The 14,633-nt window shown below is 37.5% G+C and overlaps 1 protein-coding gene across 1 annotated transcript in view; it reads left to right on the top strand.

Annotated features, from left to right (window-relative positions):
- The first annotated feature begins 44 nt into the window (after positions 1-44).
- LOC103466153 (USP6 N-terminal-like protein) overlaps positions 45-14,633 on the top strand; it is a 26,638-nt gene continuing 12,049 nt past the window's right edge. The window contains exons 1-5 of the mRNA XM_008411545.2: positions 45-135; positions 12,991-13,064; positions 13,540-13,625; positions 14,399-14,438; positions 14,530-14,610. Of these exons, the coding sequence (XP_008409767.1) occupies positions 12,999-13,064; positions 13,540-13,625; positions 14,399-14,438; positions 14,530-14,610 (273 nt within the window). The 5' untranslated portion in view covers positions 45-135; positions 12,991-12,998. The remainder of the gene's footprint in view (positions 136-12,990; positions 13,065-13,539; positions 13,626-14,398; positions 14,439-14,529; positions 14,611-14,633) is intronic.

Here is a 14,633-nt window from a genome sequence, read left to right as displayed (position 1 = left end):
CCGGAGGAGAAGCTTTTATCTCAGCGACAACATCTGTGTGGCGGCTCCCCTTTGACAGCGAGGGAAAGAATGAGAATAGAGGATTTAGCTTCTTCTTGTAGGCACAGACGAGCAGAGGAAAAGTCACTCCTAAAGGTAAGCTGTGGCGACGGTGGATATTTGCACGTTGTAAGTTTTGAAATTGTTGGAGCTAGAAGAGCAGTTTGAGAGCTCAAAAGACTCATTTCCTAATATGGACCTGTCACGTTTGCTCAGTTATTTCCAAACAAATACAGAAATCAGTTTAGAGAGAATACAGCGACTGGTCACACGTGTATAGATAGCCCCTGCCAATGTAATCTATTAGAAATGTTTTTTTCTTTCTATAAACTGTTGCTATTGAATTTAAGTGTAGACGGATATCGTAATTTTCTCTCTGCGGTAGGAGCTATGAATAAGGACTTCTCTAGGGGAATTTCWGATTCTGCAACACTCTCTTTGGGCTTTCCAGCGGGTCAAAATACCGAGTTCAGTGTGGTGAGRAAAGAAGGTAAATGTGTAGGCCTATGTTGGCACGTTATTCTCAAAACTCAATCAATACTCACTGTTCTGAGTATAGTGAAATCAGGAAGCATAACTTCACATCTTCACATGGATTAAATACCAAAAGTRAACATGCTCTTAAGACTTTAAATAAGAAGGATTACAGAGACAGATTCTCCAGCAATCAGAAGTAGGCCATCGACTGGTGAGTGTGCGTCACATGCCATGTGTGTCTTCTTTGAAAGGGTAAAGCAGGCTATCTCAGAGTGTTCAATGTGGGGTGGGGGAGGCTACAGTCTGGGTGAAGGTCTCCATCAGGATGCACCCTACCTTTACCATCACATGCCTGTTGTCTTTTACAGTCAATTCTAAGTGTTTAAGGCAACTCTGCTTCCCATTTTTAGTTTCTAAAGACATTTCTCCTCTCGTCTATAAGACTCTGAAAGTTCCAAACATTGCTTTCATCAAGACAGTTTTATCTTGGAGTAAATGTAATTTTTCCCCCTAATTTGCCACATTACATAGCAACTTCCTTAAATAATCAGTAACCAATAATCAGTAATGTACATCTTAAAGCTGCAGTATGTTACTTCTATGAAAAAAATGTGATTTTTACATATTTGTTAAAGTACTTTCCTGCTACTATGATGACAGGAAAGTATGAGACCGATATTATGTAAAATAAATAAATAAATAAATAAATAAAATACCAAGCTCTTACACTTCCTCCCAGTGCTTCTATTGCCATCAGCAGAAATGCACAGTTCCTGGTCAAAAACAACCAGTCAGAGCCACTGAGCCAGGAGGAAGGTCTTAGCTCTGTCAGATGCGGCCATGCAGGTGTTACTCAATGTACTAATGACAGAGAAACAACTTCCCATTCCAGGAAAACTGTTTATACACCTTCATTTATACGCCTTCATTGGTGACCATGCTGACAGGTTCTGCTATTGGGAAGGAGCTATTGCAGCAGAGAGCAAGTGGGAGGATATGAGCAGTGTGTACACAAGCATGACTGACAGTACTAAGACCCTCCTCCTGGTGTATTACCACCAACCATCATTGACTGGGAGAATGCACAGTCATTTTTACAAATTATCTGTCCCATACTGACACAACATTGTGACAGTTTTAACAAATGTGTAAAAACCGTATTTAAAAAAAAATAAAAGTTGCATACTGCAGCTTCAATGCTACACTCAAAACGTTTCTGTAACTGAAACAGAAAGAAAAATACATTAGCAGCCAATACACATCGTAATGCTATTTACTCGAAGTTACTGCTCTACATTTTATCAACCAAAGAAAAAACATCAAGTCTAAGTGTCTTCCAAACTAATAAATACTTACAAGGATGAACGTTTTCCAAGATACAAAGCTTACAAAGTAAATTCAGAGTGTTCATGAGCCGTTCACGTTCTCCTAACTGGCTAAATTCTTGTTGACAAGGTTACCGAAGATAAATGGTCAAAGATAGTTTGCTGCTTAGAGAGATCACTCAGTCATGTTTCCGCAAAAAAAAAAAAGAATGACAAAGATTGTTTGTAACACAATGTCACACTCTGATAAAATTTCAACCCCCCCCCCCCCCCCAGATTTTAACCATTCTCAGCATAAATTCAGTCATACAGTTTGTTAGCCATAAACTTATTTGCCAGTTTAATAAAGTGAAACTGTTTTAAGATTATAAATGAATTTGACTTACTGGCATCACAATATCACATGGTTATTTTCAAGTGTACAGAAACTCTATGACCATTCCTTAATCACCATTCAAGCCAGCCATGTTCTACACAGATGTTATTTTTCACGAATTAAGCCAGCATCAGGGATGCACATGATGTGTGGATTGGAACTCCGCAGGGTTGATTCTGAGTGTTACAGATGAAATATGTGTTGGACGTCTGCAAAAGTTGCCATAAGATATCTTATTATCAGTTTGGTATTTGAGGCGTCACCTTGAATGAACTAGCTAGCGACTGTTGATGTATAGTGGCATATACGCAGTGATCTATTTCAATAGATCAATGCATTCTGCCTCAAAGCAAAAATAAATTTTAAAAAAGTTCAGAAACTAGAAGTTTTAGCCGTTTACTTGGCCTCCAGATTCCACAAATCTTAATCCAGTCGAGTATCCGTGAGATGGGTTGGATGAACAAATCCGATCCATGACTGCCTCACGTCACAACTTCCAGGACTTAAAAGATCTGCTGCTAACATCTTGGTGCCAGATTCTACACCACACCAACAGGGCTCTGGTAAAGTCCATGTCTCCATGTCTCGTTGGTCAGAACTGTTTTGGGAGAAACGTGCTTAGTGCTTATGAAGCACTTGTACACTGAATATCTCTTCAGACGCTGACATAAAAAAAACAGTTAAGCATTCAAAGTTTAGTTTTCTTTCTTCTTAAGATCTACTGAAAACCTTTAGCTTTGAGCTGGAATAGAGCTGTGTGACTTTAAGAAGTATAAAACTGTGTTGTTAGACAATGATCTGACAAACCACTCTTTTACCAGCTGAAGTCACATGTGAGGCAGAGCATGTGAATATGTTTTTGCTTGTGAATAAGCCTCTGGCAATATTAGTCTCTTTATCAAACTTTGTTTTCAAGCTAGAATCTATGATTGAAGACTTATTATTCTTAGTCAAAGTCAGTGTTACTCTCTGACTTTGTGTAAAAGCGTTTAAGCACAGAGAGCTCCTGTGGAAGCAAGAACCAGAAGTGCATTTTAATTAAGCTATAAATAAGTTGTTAACTAATAATGAGTCAGTAGGAATAGATAGTTTTTTTTCTTCCTTTTCTGGTTCGGCCAAAAGCCTTCAGTCAGTAGCGTACATTGTTTTCACTTGTGATAATATTATTTCACAAGGAAGGCAACAATAGCCTTTTTCTCCACTTGAATGGAGGCTTTATGATGGACGTCAAAGGGCTACAAATGTACCAGTCTCCCAAAATGCACCAAATGGTGATGCTTTAAGCTAACTATAAAAACAGGCATTATTCTTTCTTTGTGACTCAAAAAGTTTAGAATTTTAGTTTGATCTCTTCAGATGTTTTAAAAAGGACTTTGGACTTTTCTACACACTGGAAAATAACTATTGGCATATGCTGGACCACATGGTCTATTACAGGATTTCCTCTTAGAGACAAACAGTCAAACTCACACCTACTGTACATGTCTTCTCTAGATTAAATCTGCATGTGTGCTACTCCAGATAAAAATGAATATTTTACCAACTCTGATCTGTCAATATTGCTTGTTGCTAGGCAACATTTTCATTTATTCAGCATTTTACTAAGAATATGCTTTTCTGGCATGAAAATTAATTTAGCAACACATTTGTACTGGGAGTGTTACACAGTATGTCAGGCTTAAATTTTCTCATGATTTCTGCTGATTAAAGTCTCTACTGTGAAATTGCACTTTTTCTTTATTGGGTCCTGTTCAGTTTGCTGAAAGCAGACTTTGTGCTCGCCAACAGGAAGACATGCTAGCTCAAAGCAGGCAAAGGTCTTTCAGAGTCATCAAAATTCATGGTGCTTTGCAAAACCCCTTATACCCCTTGGAATTTTTCACATTTTGTCACATAGCAATCACAACCTACAGTGTACTTTCTGACACAAAGTGATGCATAAGTGTGAAATGAGAGAACATATGAAGCTGTTTTCTGCTCAGAGAAATCAGAAAATGATGTTGTGGATTTGGATTCCCCCAAACCAGCTTTTATTGCAGTTGGTGCAGATTTTTTGGGATGTCTCTGACCAGTTTTCACATTTGAAGACTGAAATCTTTAAACATTCTTCTTCACAAAATTGTTAAGTGCCATTGAGATTAGATGGAGAACACGAGTCAACCATCAAATTTCAAGTTTTGCACCAAATTCTCAACTTGATTTGGTTGTGAACTTTTGACCCCTCTTAGACGTGAAGGAGGTGCCTTGGTCTGAACCATCCAGCTGTGGCTTTGCCTGTTTGCTACGGGTCACTGTCCTGCGGAAAGTTGATTTTTGCAGCCCCTTTCTTTGTACTTAGTTCATCATACTTAGTCCATAAACTCTGACCAGATTCCATCTCCCTATTTCAGATAAACAGCTCCAGATCAGGATGTCTCTACCAAGTGTCAGAGTGTGAATGATGTGTTTGAAGCAGTATGCAGTGTTTATTTTCTGCTGCACATAGTATTTTGAATGTATGCTAAAAACTATCACATTTTGACCTTATCTGATCAGAGCAACTTTTTTTCACATATCTGCTGTGTTCCCTACTTAGAATTCAGCTAGCCACGTTTACTGGTCGTTCTGCTTTGCGATAAATCGGCCTGCCTCGTACAGAACAGAGTAAATTTGTCCTGTGATTCCTTGGTTTCCATTACCTAAAGCTATTTCCAGCTACTTATCACTGGGGTTGTTGATGTCACACTGTTTTAGAGTGTGAGCTGTCACCATCTCTTAAGAAATCAGTGATGGCTCCATGGGATAATAGTTGTAGACCGAGCATTCTTTGGCATTTCTGTAAAGGCTATATTTGGTTATCTTGGAATTTCCCCTTCATGTCATGATCATGTCAGGTCACTTTGTCTCTTTTTTAAATGCCACTTTGACTTAGTTTTTGCTCCAAATACTCAGTCTCCTTCTGTTGTTCAGGAAGCTACACATTCCCTCCCATCTACGGCTGTTTCCTTTGCAAGTACTTCAGATGTCTGCTTTTGTTCTTTTAAACATAAATTCTATCCAAACCCACGTAACAGCTGATTGTTTGTCATTTATGATTGGCCTTTAACTCAAGAGTTGTTTAATTTGACTGTAGTTGGGTAGCTTACATTGTTTGCTTTGGGATTTATTGAATTATTTTTCCCATGTGTAATTCCACTTTGATTTCTTATGCACATCTTTGTCTCTTAATTTGTGATTTACTGAAAATTTGAATAATAAATCAGGTCTGAAGAGAACAGTTTGTCTGTAAATAAAAAAACAGCTTCAAAAAAACAAAACAAGATGTGATGTATGTTGCAAATAAAGCACATTGTGTACTTCTTGTATTAATTGGATCAACGTTTTTTTTTTCTTTTAGTCTCAATGCTTATGTTATGGCTGCATTCATGCCAGTATGAAGATCCAGTTATGAGAATGTGGTTTTCCCAGCAGGGTCTGGTGGTTTTGTGTGTTTATGAATACTGTTCCCTTGACATTTCTGTCCTCTTCATACCCAAACGTCCTGCTTCTCCTGAAAGCAGGGCCTTCCTTGATGGGCCCATTATAATCAAACATCTTAACCTTTCTGTTATTATAAATAGACTCCCCCGTCTTCATTTTCTTCAACTGGAAACTGCTTTCAGGGTGGGTCAGATGCAAGGTGGGGTAACCCAACTTCCTCTGCCTCCAGCATGTTTTTTCCCCTTTGCTAATGTAAAAAAAAAAAAAAGGTTTTGGTGCTTGAATGTAGGTATTATTACTGGGGAATTTTTGTTTTTTTAGCTATTTAAGTCAAAAAGCATTGGGAAAATATGAATACAGCATCAGGCTGGACAGAAACCCCCATGGGAACACAGTTATTCTGAGTCCTGTGCCATTCCCAAGTTGCCTTGCTCTGGATGTCTGCATAGTTCATGTGTTCTTTCTATTTTCTTTGCATAAACAGGACAGGAAGACTCCACATCCCCTGTAATGGGGTTGTCTCAAAAAAAATTCCCAGAAGGAATATTTTATGTCATTGGTTGAACTGAGTATTATAATTGCATTTTTAAACATCCATCCATCCATCCATTTTCTTGCACCCTTTTTCCCTCAGTGGGGTCGGGAGGGGTGCTGGTGCCCATCTCCAGCCAACGTTTCGGGCGAGAGGCAGGGTACACCCTGGACAGGTCGCCAGTCTGTCGCAGGGCAACCATTTTTAAACATCAACTTCTATTTCCTATTGTAGCATAGTTTGCTTCAGTTTGTTTTAGAAAGAAGATTAAGTTCATGTACAGTTTGTCCTGTTTTGTTGTGAGTCAGCAGACTGTTTGAGAAAGTACTTTGAGGAATTCAGGGGTAAGGTAAACAGGTCTTCACTGTCACACCGTCACAAAGAAAAACCATGTCTGCTTTAGGTGATTGTTTTGTCTGAAGAAGGCTGATAGTAGTGTTGCATTTCCACTAAATGTTTATTGCACGATCATCAACAAAAATTCCCCAGTAATAATACCTACATTCAAGCACCAAAAATGGAGACGAGCAAATTTTAGCGCTTCTTATGCCACATATAGTGGTTTTCGTTTTGTTAAATAAGACATTGTCATGAGTTTTAACTATTTTAAGGTTTTGTTTTTTTTAATCCTGTTGTAGGACAACCATTTATCTTCCAAACAATTAAACACCCCAACATTATGATTCCTTAACTGCCATGTTTCACAGTGGGGGACAGTTTATACCTGTTCAGAGCATGTTTTTATATATTTACTAGACATGGCTTGTAGAAAACTGAAAAATTTGCTTCTTACAGGTTTGTACTAGCCAATCATTCATAAAGGGAAGATCTATGGTGTGTGTCACTTATACCACTATCAGTAGATTCCCCTACCAGATCTTTGTATTTCTGAAGCTCCTCCAGAGTTACAACAAGCATCATACTTACTTATCCCCAGTTGGTTTAAATAGACTGCCATCCTCTTTTCAGTTTGCAGAGAATAATTTAACATTGCACTGTGAGATGCTCAAAGTTTAGGATGTAGTTTTGGAACCCTTTGTGTTCGTCTATCACATAAAATCTAAATATAATATGATACATCTTAGTTTGTGGTTGTGACATCACATAAAATTTTCAAGAGCACAAATACTTTTCCGCAATATGTTCTTTAAGCATATTGAGCTTAAAGAACAATCTCAGAAACGGCACACTGGAGGCTGTGCTGTTTCTGAGAATCTTATTCCAAACCTTCCTCTAAAGAAAGAGACAGCTGTTGAACGTCCTGTGAGAGCTTGCTTTGATTTGCTATGGGGTGACTTGGTAATTCATGGTTTTTAAAGGGGCTTCCTTTTAATTATGTGGATCTTATAAAATGCCAGAACATGTTTATGTGGTGAAAGAAAATTCAACAAAAACTGTGGCAAGGATGGCCTTGATTGTGAGAGTAAGTGTGAAATTATATGTACCTTGGAGTGGAACTCCTGTCCCATTACCTACATTTCTTTACTACTTGCTAAAAATAGAAACATCACCTCCCTGTGATCCTAGCGCTCTCTTGCTGCTCTCTTCTCTTTTATTTTTGGTTTGGGCTGAACACAAGCACACTTTAATGGACACTTTGTACGTCTGACTCCCATTACAAATCTAGAGCTCTGAAGCCATCTGGGACCAGAAACCTCTTCATGTGGAAACTGAAGTCATGTGGTAGCTTGTTAGCTTACTTCTTTCAAATGGAATGATTTGAGTGGTGTTTACCACCATGAAGCTCGGCATTAAGCTAATGGCATGTTGAGGATAAAACCATATGCTACATTGGAAGGCATTTTTATTTCTTAATAATATGAAAAGGTTCTATACTAACCAGCGTAAAAAGTGCAATAAACCCAGATTTGATGTGGGTAGTTTTTTAAAACATAAAAAGTACCTCAGTCATACAAATCCAAGCTGACAGAATGCATGTGACTAGTCATACGGTGACATAGTTTATGTAACTTAAATGCTAAAAAAGTATTTACTCACTCACATATCTGCTTTTTAGACAGGCTGAATGGTTTAAAAATTAATATCAAATAAATATAATCTGGGAAAATACAAATTGCAGGTTTAAAGTGATGATTTCACTTATGGGGCGAACGTTTTCCAACCCAACCTGAACCTGTGAAAATTAATTGCTTCTTAAATATATAGATATATCAAAACAGCTTTTTATTGTACCTGTGTAATTGTAATATTTAGTAGATCTGAAACATTTTACATGTAATGAAATCAAAAGCTATTAAGTGTCCTCACTGCACATGTGCTTAAATTTGTTTTCCCCAGGTGAGTTAATATTAGTCACAGATTAAGCCGATTGTACTATAGAGATAAGAGAATTATCCAATAAGGGTTTGTGTGTTGTCTGACTCCATATCCGCAGCTTGTTTGGTCTGAGTCAGTGTTCTTTGGCTCTTGTACAATTTTCTACTCATCCTGTGGTAAGAAGTCCTAAGCATCTGCCCTCCTCTGAGTCATGCAATCAACATTTTGGGGTTAGCTTTTTGAGTGCTAGTCAAGCAGCCTAAATTAAAATTTAATCTGAATTCGGTAATCCATAAACCAATCTTTTGAGGTTTAAGTGCAACAACTACCTACCATACTTGGTAAAGAGTCACGTTAGATTAACATCCTTCTGCCTTCACCACGCCCTGAGGTTGTTTTGGGTTGCAGGTTGAAGGTTTCGCCCTCTGAAGCACTCACTGAACACACATGAATATACACACACCTTACTGTACAGTGCAGCTCTTGTGCTGAGTTTTTTCCATAGCCCCACAGTTTTCTGACTGTTTCCAGACTCTTTCTAATCTCAGGCTTTCATTCTTCTCGTGCTGTTGTATAATCCTCATCCTCAAATCGGATTCCATACAGATTAAGACTGATTAAAGACCAAAAGACGGATGACAAAAAAGTTAAAATATGACCAGAAAAAGCACATCGGTTTGTTTTTCTTCAGTATAGCAAGTGATGTGTTTTGCATTTAAGTTGGTTTACAAAATAAGTTTTCTGTTGGACAAGATAATTAATTACAGTTTTGTTATCCATTTACAGTGTAATTGCATTTTTATCTTATTTATTTTACCCACCCGTGTTTTTACCAACTGATTTTTATTTGTTGTTGTTTGTTTTACCTCTGACTTCTTTTGTGATGCTTTTAATGCACAGTGTGCAAAACATGGAGAGGAAATTTAGTTGATAAATTGGTAGAGGAAGTCTTGACTGCCGCCCCTCTTCCTACAACCCTGTGATTAGCTGAGTGTGATTCAGAATGCTTTGCAAGCTGTTTGTGGTTGCAACGAGGCACTGAGAACTTATAAACGCAAGCTCAGTTTAGAGCTCTATGTCATAACGGGAAATGATGTCACATCAGCATGAGGCTCAAAACAGCCTGTCCTGTCAACAAAACAAGTTGGCAAAATATTTGCTCTGTTAAAAAAACTTTCTTTCATTGTATGGTTATTATCTATAAGCATTCAAACAGTCTCTCCTCTATCCACACGATTTTGCTTTAGACACCATCCTGCTGGTGGTTCGGTATTTGTTGCCCCTCGGCCCCAAGTCTGTGAACTTCTCTGCTTCCTGTCAATTTCATTTGTTTGTTTTGTCTTTTCTAATATTTAGACTTAGTGTGATGAAATTTCATATGAAGTGACCATAACTTGTGTTTTAAAAGCAAAGTCTGCCATTGACCAGAAAAAGGCTTTACCAGTAGGATAACCCAGTTTGTTGTCCCATTATTGTTCTTACTAAACTTGTTATTGAAGGAGTGGCAGCCACTGGTTTCCTTTCTTCCTAACACAATAGCAACAGCGTTCAGGAGACACAGCACAGGAAGTACACGTCCACTACCTAAGTAAAAAAAAAAAAGCAGACCTTTTATGGTAATTGATCTAGTTGGCAACAATAAAAAGGAGTTTAATTTCCTAGTAGGTGAATCATGTGTTGGGGTGGAACTTTGCTTAAATATGCTGTTCATGTTTTGCAGCGGGGCTGCACAGTGACGCAGTTGGTAGAGCTATTGCCTTGCAGCAAGAAGGTTCTGGATTTGATTCCCGGCCCCGGTCCTTCTGCATGRAGTTTGCATGTTCTCCCTGTGCATGCGTGGGTTTTCTCCGGGTACTCCGGCTTCCTTCCACAGTCCAAAAACATGACTGTCAGGTTAATTGGCCTCTCTAAATTGCCCGTAGGTGTGAGTGTGTGTTTGCATGGTTGTTTGTCCTGTGTGTCTCTGTGTTGCCCTGCGACAGACTGGCGACCTGTCCAGGGTGACCCCGCCTCTCGCCCGGAACGTTAGCTGGAGATAGGCACCAGCAACCCTCCCGACCCCACTGAGGGACAAGGGTGTAAAGAAAATGGATGGCTGGATGGATGTTTTGCAGCATAACAAATGAATATTAAAACCCAAGATTTTTTTTTTATTAACACTTCACCCAACATATTAGACTGTTCAACTGAATCTCTTAAAATGGACGAGGTTATCGTCAGGAGAGTAGCAGCTTTGAAAAAGGCGCCCTTTTAAGAAAAACCAAAAATGATGCTTACAATAATTAGGTGATATATTTTAGCACTTCCTCTCAACAGCCGAAAACTAACAGTACTGATAGCATGTCATAGTTGTATATCAACAACATATTGCAAAAAAAAAACAAAAAACAAACTAAACCTAGTTTTGAAAAATGTGTGTTTGTCTTGTTTTTGGGACAAACACACAAAATCTGACAACACAAATGTCACAAACACAAATGTGTTTGGGACAACAAACCTTGTGTATCATGTAAGCTTACATTGATATGTCGCATTTGAAGTTTTTTCAAATTGAAACAAAAAAGGCCTTGAAATATGTCAGTGGAAAAAGAAAAGGTTATTGTTTGAGGAAACAAGTGTTTTCCCATCTGCCGCCTTTTGGCATGGCGCACGCTGCATGATGTTTGACTCGATGAAGCGTCATTAACGGTGCTCCTCAGGGTATACCATTTGTTGTCATGCACTCATTTTTATATTCTATATGATTCTTTAAAACAAACTCCATTCTCCCCCACAAAGTTAGGAAGAGTTCTAGAGTATATATTTTAGCTGCATGGTATTGGTGGTTTCCTCTCTGTGTAGAAAATAGGTTTCCCACACATATGTTTAGTTTTTGGGTTTTTTTGCTGCCTAAGATGAGTATCAACGTTGGTGGAGGTTCTTTAGCTGATTCTTTATCAGAATGTCCAAGACTCTACATGCTCGTGTAGCTCTTTTATCTTCCAATATGTTTTGGAGGCGTGGGAAAGAATTTGTGTTTTTCTTATCCAAACATGACTTTTAAATGCTGATTGACTAAATAAACCACGAGGCCACTCTCACTCTGAAACCACTTTGCTGAAGCACACAGTCATGGAAAGCTAGAGAATGAGGCCAGACTTCAGATTAAATTAAAAAAAATAATAAAGAAGGGTCTTTTGTTTATATTTGAATATTTATTTCTCTTTGTGCTATGGCTTCATCTTTCTTCATAATCATGCCAGTTTTTGCTGTATATAATGGGCTGCGTGAATTAATATTAGTGCTGCTGTGTGCGTGTGTGCACACGACAAGTGTGTGTGAAACAAACTATTGATGGAACAGTCAGTTTCACACCTTATGTGAATAGTTGGTATCTGACCTTTACATTCTCTGGAAAGTCATTGGTTACTATAGGGATACTTTTTCTATTTGTATCAAGAAAATTTAAGCACTGCTTCCTGAAAACTGCTTGGCCGCGTAACAGTATGATGAAACTTAAGAAAATTATTTTGCAATTTTACACCATACTTCTGCAAAGAGGGGAGACGGGGTTGAAAACCTGTTTAGAAATATTCCACATCGCAAGTTATTCCGTGTTGTAACAGATTAAATGGTTCGGTTTATACACATGTCGAATAATTAAGATGAAACGTTGACAGTTTGCAAAAGGAACCGGTTTTAAAACTTTTCAAACAGGACATTATCTTTTGCTTTAATAACCATATCTAAACAACAAAATTATTCCTAAATGTCTGTTATCATGACCAAACACATCAACATTTTTTTTGAAAGACTAGTATGCATTTCTAAAAATATTTTAAAATCACAAACTGTTCTATCAACAATCTGATGTTCAGAGTTGATCACTTCACACTTAAAGTCTGTATGCACTTTACCGTTCACAAGCACACATACACCTTGACCATTTTCACATTTTGTCATAAACGACAAACTATTTCATTGTGATTTCACACAAAGTACTACAGAAGATGGGAAGCAGAGGAGAAAATCTACAATGTTTTTAAGACCACAAATAAAAAATGAAAACATAACTGCCAAAGAGTGTACTTTGCACGCTTTTAAATTTAGATTTAGTTTCTCTGGAAATTTTTTTGATTCAGAATTGAATATAGCTAATTACATTCTAATTGTTGTTTCTGTCAGCCCTCCTTGAAAATGAAGTGTGGGTTTTTGTTCTGTATTCTTTAGATGCTAATTCAGTAGGCGTCAAGTGCTTCCTGATAATGAAATAGATATATAATGGTGAGAATATCTCCAAAAGATCTTATCCATTAGTAGTGTAAAAAGCACAGTATGAAAATATATGAATTTTATCAGCTATATTTATCATACTATACACCTTTGGGTAGATTATTCCGTTTGCTTGCCTTAATATCAAAACAGCTTTTGAAAACAAACAAGTTTGGAGTATAAGAAAAATTGTTCTTTTCATGTTTGGATGCCAGTTGCATTTACTGAGATCTCGTTTTTCTGCCTGCTTCTAGATTTTGACATGAAGAAGGATATAGATGCATTGATAGCAGAAGAACGGGCAGAAATTATCAGTAAATATGACAAGGTAAGTTGATGTTCATCTTATGATGCCTTATGATAAGGATGGCCTGCAATTTTATCTTTTGTTGTACATTGTGAACAGGATGACGCATTTTGAATGTGTGGCTTATAAATTGACATTGGGAAATTTTCACTAGGAAATTACAAATGAGGTTTATTTTAAACTGACAATGAAATCACTAACCACTTCATATTGAATCAGAATCATACGATGTCAGCCTTCAAGTTTAATGGCTGGATTTTTTTTGAATCTCAGAAGTATCAGGCTTTATGTTTTTTAGTCAACTATCTTGATTGGGATTAGAATTTACAATGAATCCCTAAACTCTGGTGCCGTTGATAAAAAGGAGACTTTTTCAGATTGCTTTCCTTGTATATAAACCTTAAGTTGAAATAAAATGGGATAAAGGTAAATATTTAGTGACAAACCAGCATGCCCTGATCTTCTCAATCTGGACTAAATGTGTTTTGCTTTTTAGGGCAGGCAAGAGGGCGTCAGCATTAACCCATGGGAGGACGCTGACTTTAGCATTTATAAAGTCACTGACCGCTTCGGCTTCCTGCAGTAAGTAACTTTAAAACTGGGTTGTTGTCATTTTATTTCATAATGTGAAATCCATGAGTGAAATCTTTCTGTCTACTCATTAATAGTATAAATTTAACTGCTTTCCGGCTCTTTATGACTTGGAATTGTTGCTATTCCTGGGGAACGATCGTGCAACTAACAACTTTAAAGAGTTGTTAGTTGTAGAGTTGAAAGTTCTTGGCTTCTCAGCAAGAACTTTCAAGTTTTAATTTATTCAGAATTTCCTATTTTGAATAGGTTAAAATTATGCCCACACAAGATGAAATATGCATGCATGTACATATCTGCCCAGGAATTTGGTTAAATGTCTCTTCGGGGGGGGGGGTTTTGCAGTGAAACCACATGAATTTTGAAACCATCAAAAAACTCTTAGCAAAATTCTGACTGGACTTTTGTTGCCATCATGATTGATTGAAACTTATAGTTAACCACATATAACCTTGGTCAGAATAGAAAATAGCAAACACGATATTTAGTCCAGTTTGTAGATTAAAGTTAGTGCTAAATTTAAACTTAAACAATTCATAAACCCCCCCCCCACATATATCATTATTGTCTAAAAAAAAACAATAATTCAAATGTGTCATTATAATCACAAAATTCCTGTGTATGAAGAGTGTATCTAAACTTCTGACCATAGCATCTGCTTTTATTTTTTTACAACTTTCTGTTTTTTGAATTTTTCACTTCATCGTAACTAACTATTTAAAGCGCATAATTGAGTCACTGATGCACATGTATTTCTGCTCCAGTGAGGAAGAACTGCCGACACCCACTGCACTTGAAGAGAAGGTAGGGACTTTCTTTACTGCTCATGCGATACATTTTTGCCCTCTCACTCATGCATTGGACACTTATGATGTTCTACGTTTTGCCTTTTCAGCAAAAGCAACAGGAGTTGGAGCGAGTGGACAAATGGCTGAAGATGTTGAGGAAATGGAACAAATACAAGAACAGTGAAAAGGTTAAGAGTGGCTCCCATAAGAT

Source organism: Poecilia reticulata, linkage group LG6 (assembly GCF_000633615.1).
Source record: "Poecilia reticulata strain Guanapo linkage group LG6, Guppy_female_1.0+MT, whole genome shotgun sequence".
In the NCBI taxonomy this organism is placed as follows: Eukaryota; Metazoa; Chordata; class Actinopteri; order Cyprinodontiformes; family Poeciliidae; genus Poecilia; species Poecilia reticulata.
The sequence above is the reverse complement of the archived record's forward strand: the minus strand, read 5'-3'. Positions and strand labels throughout refer to the sequence as shown.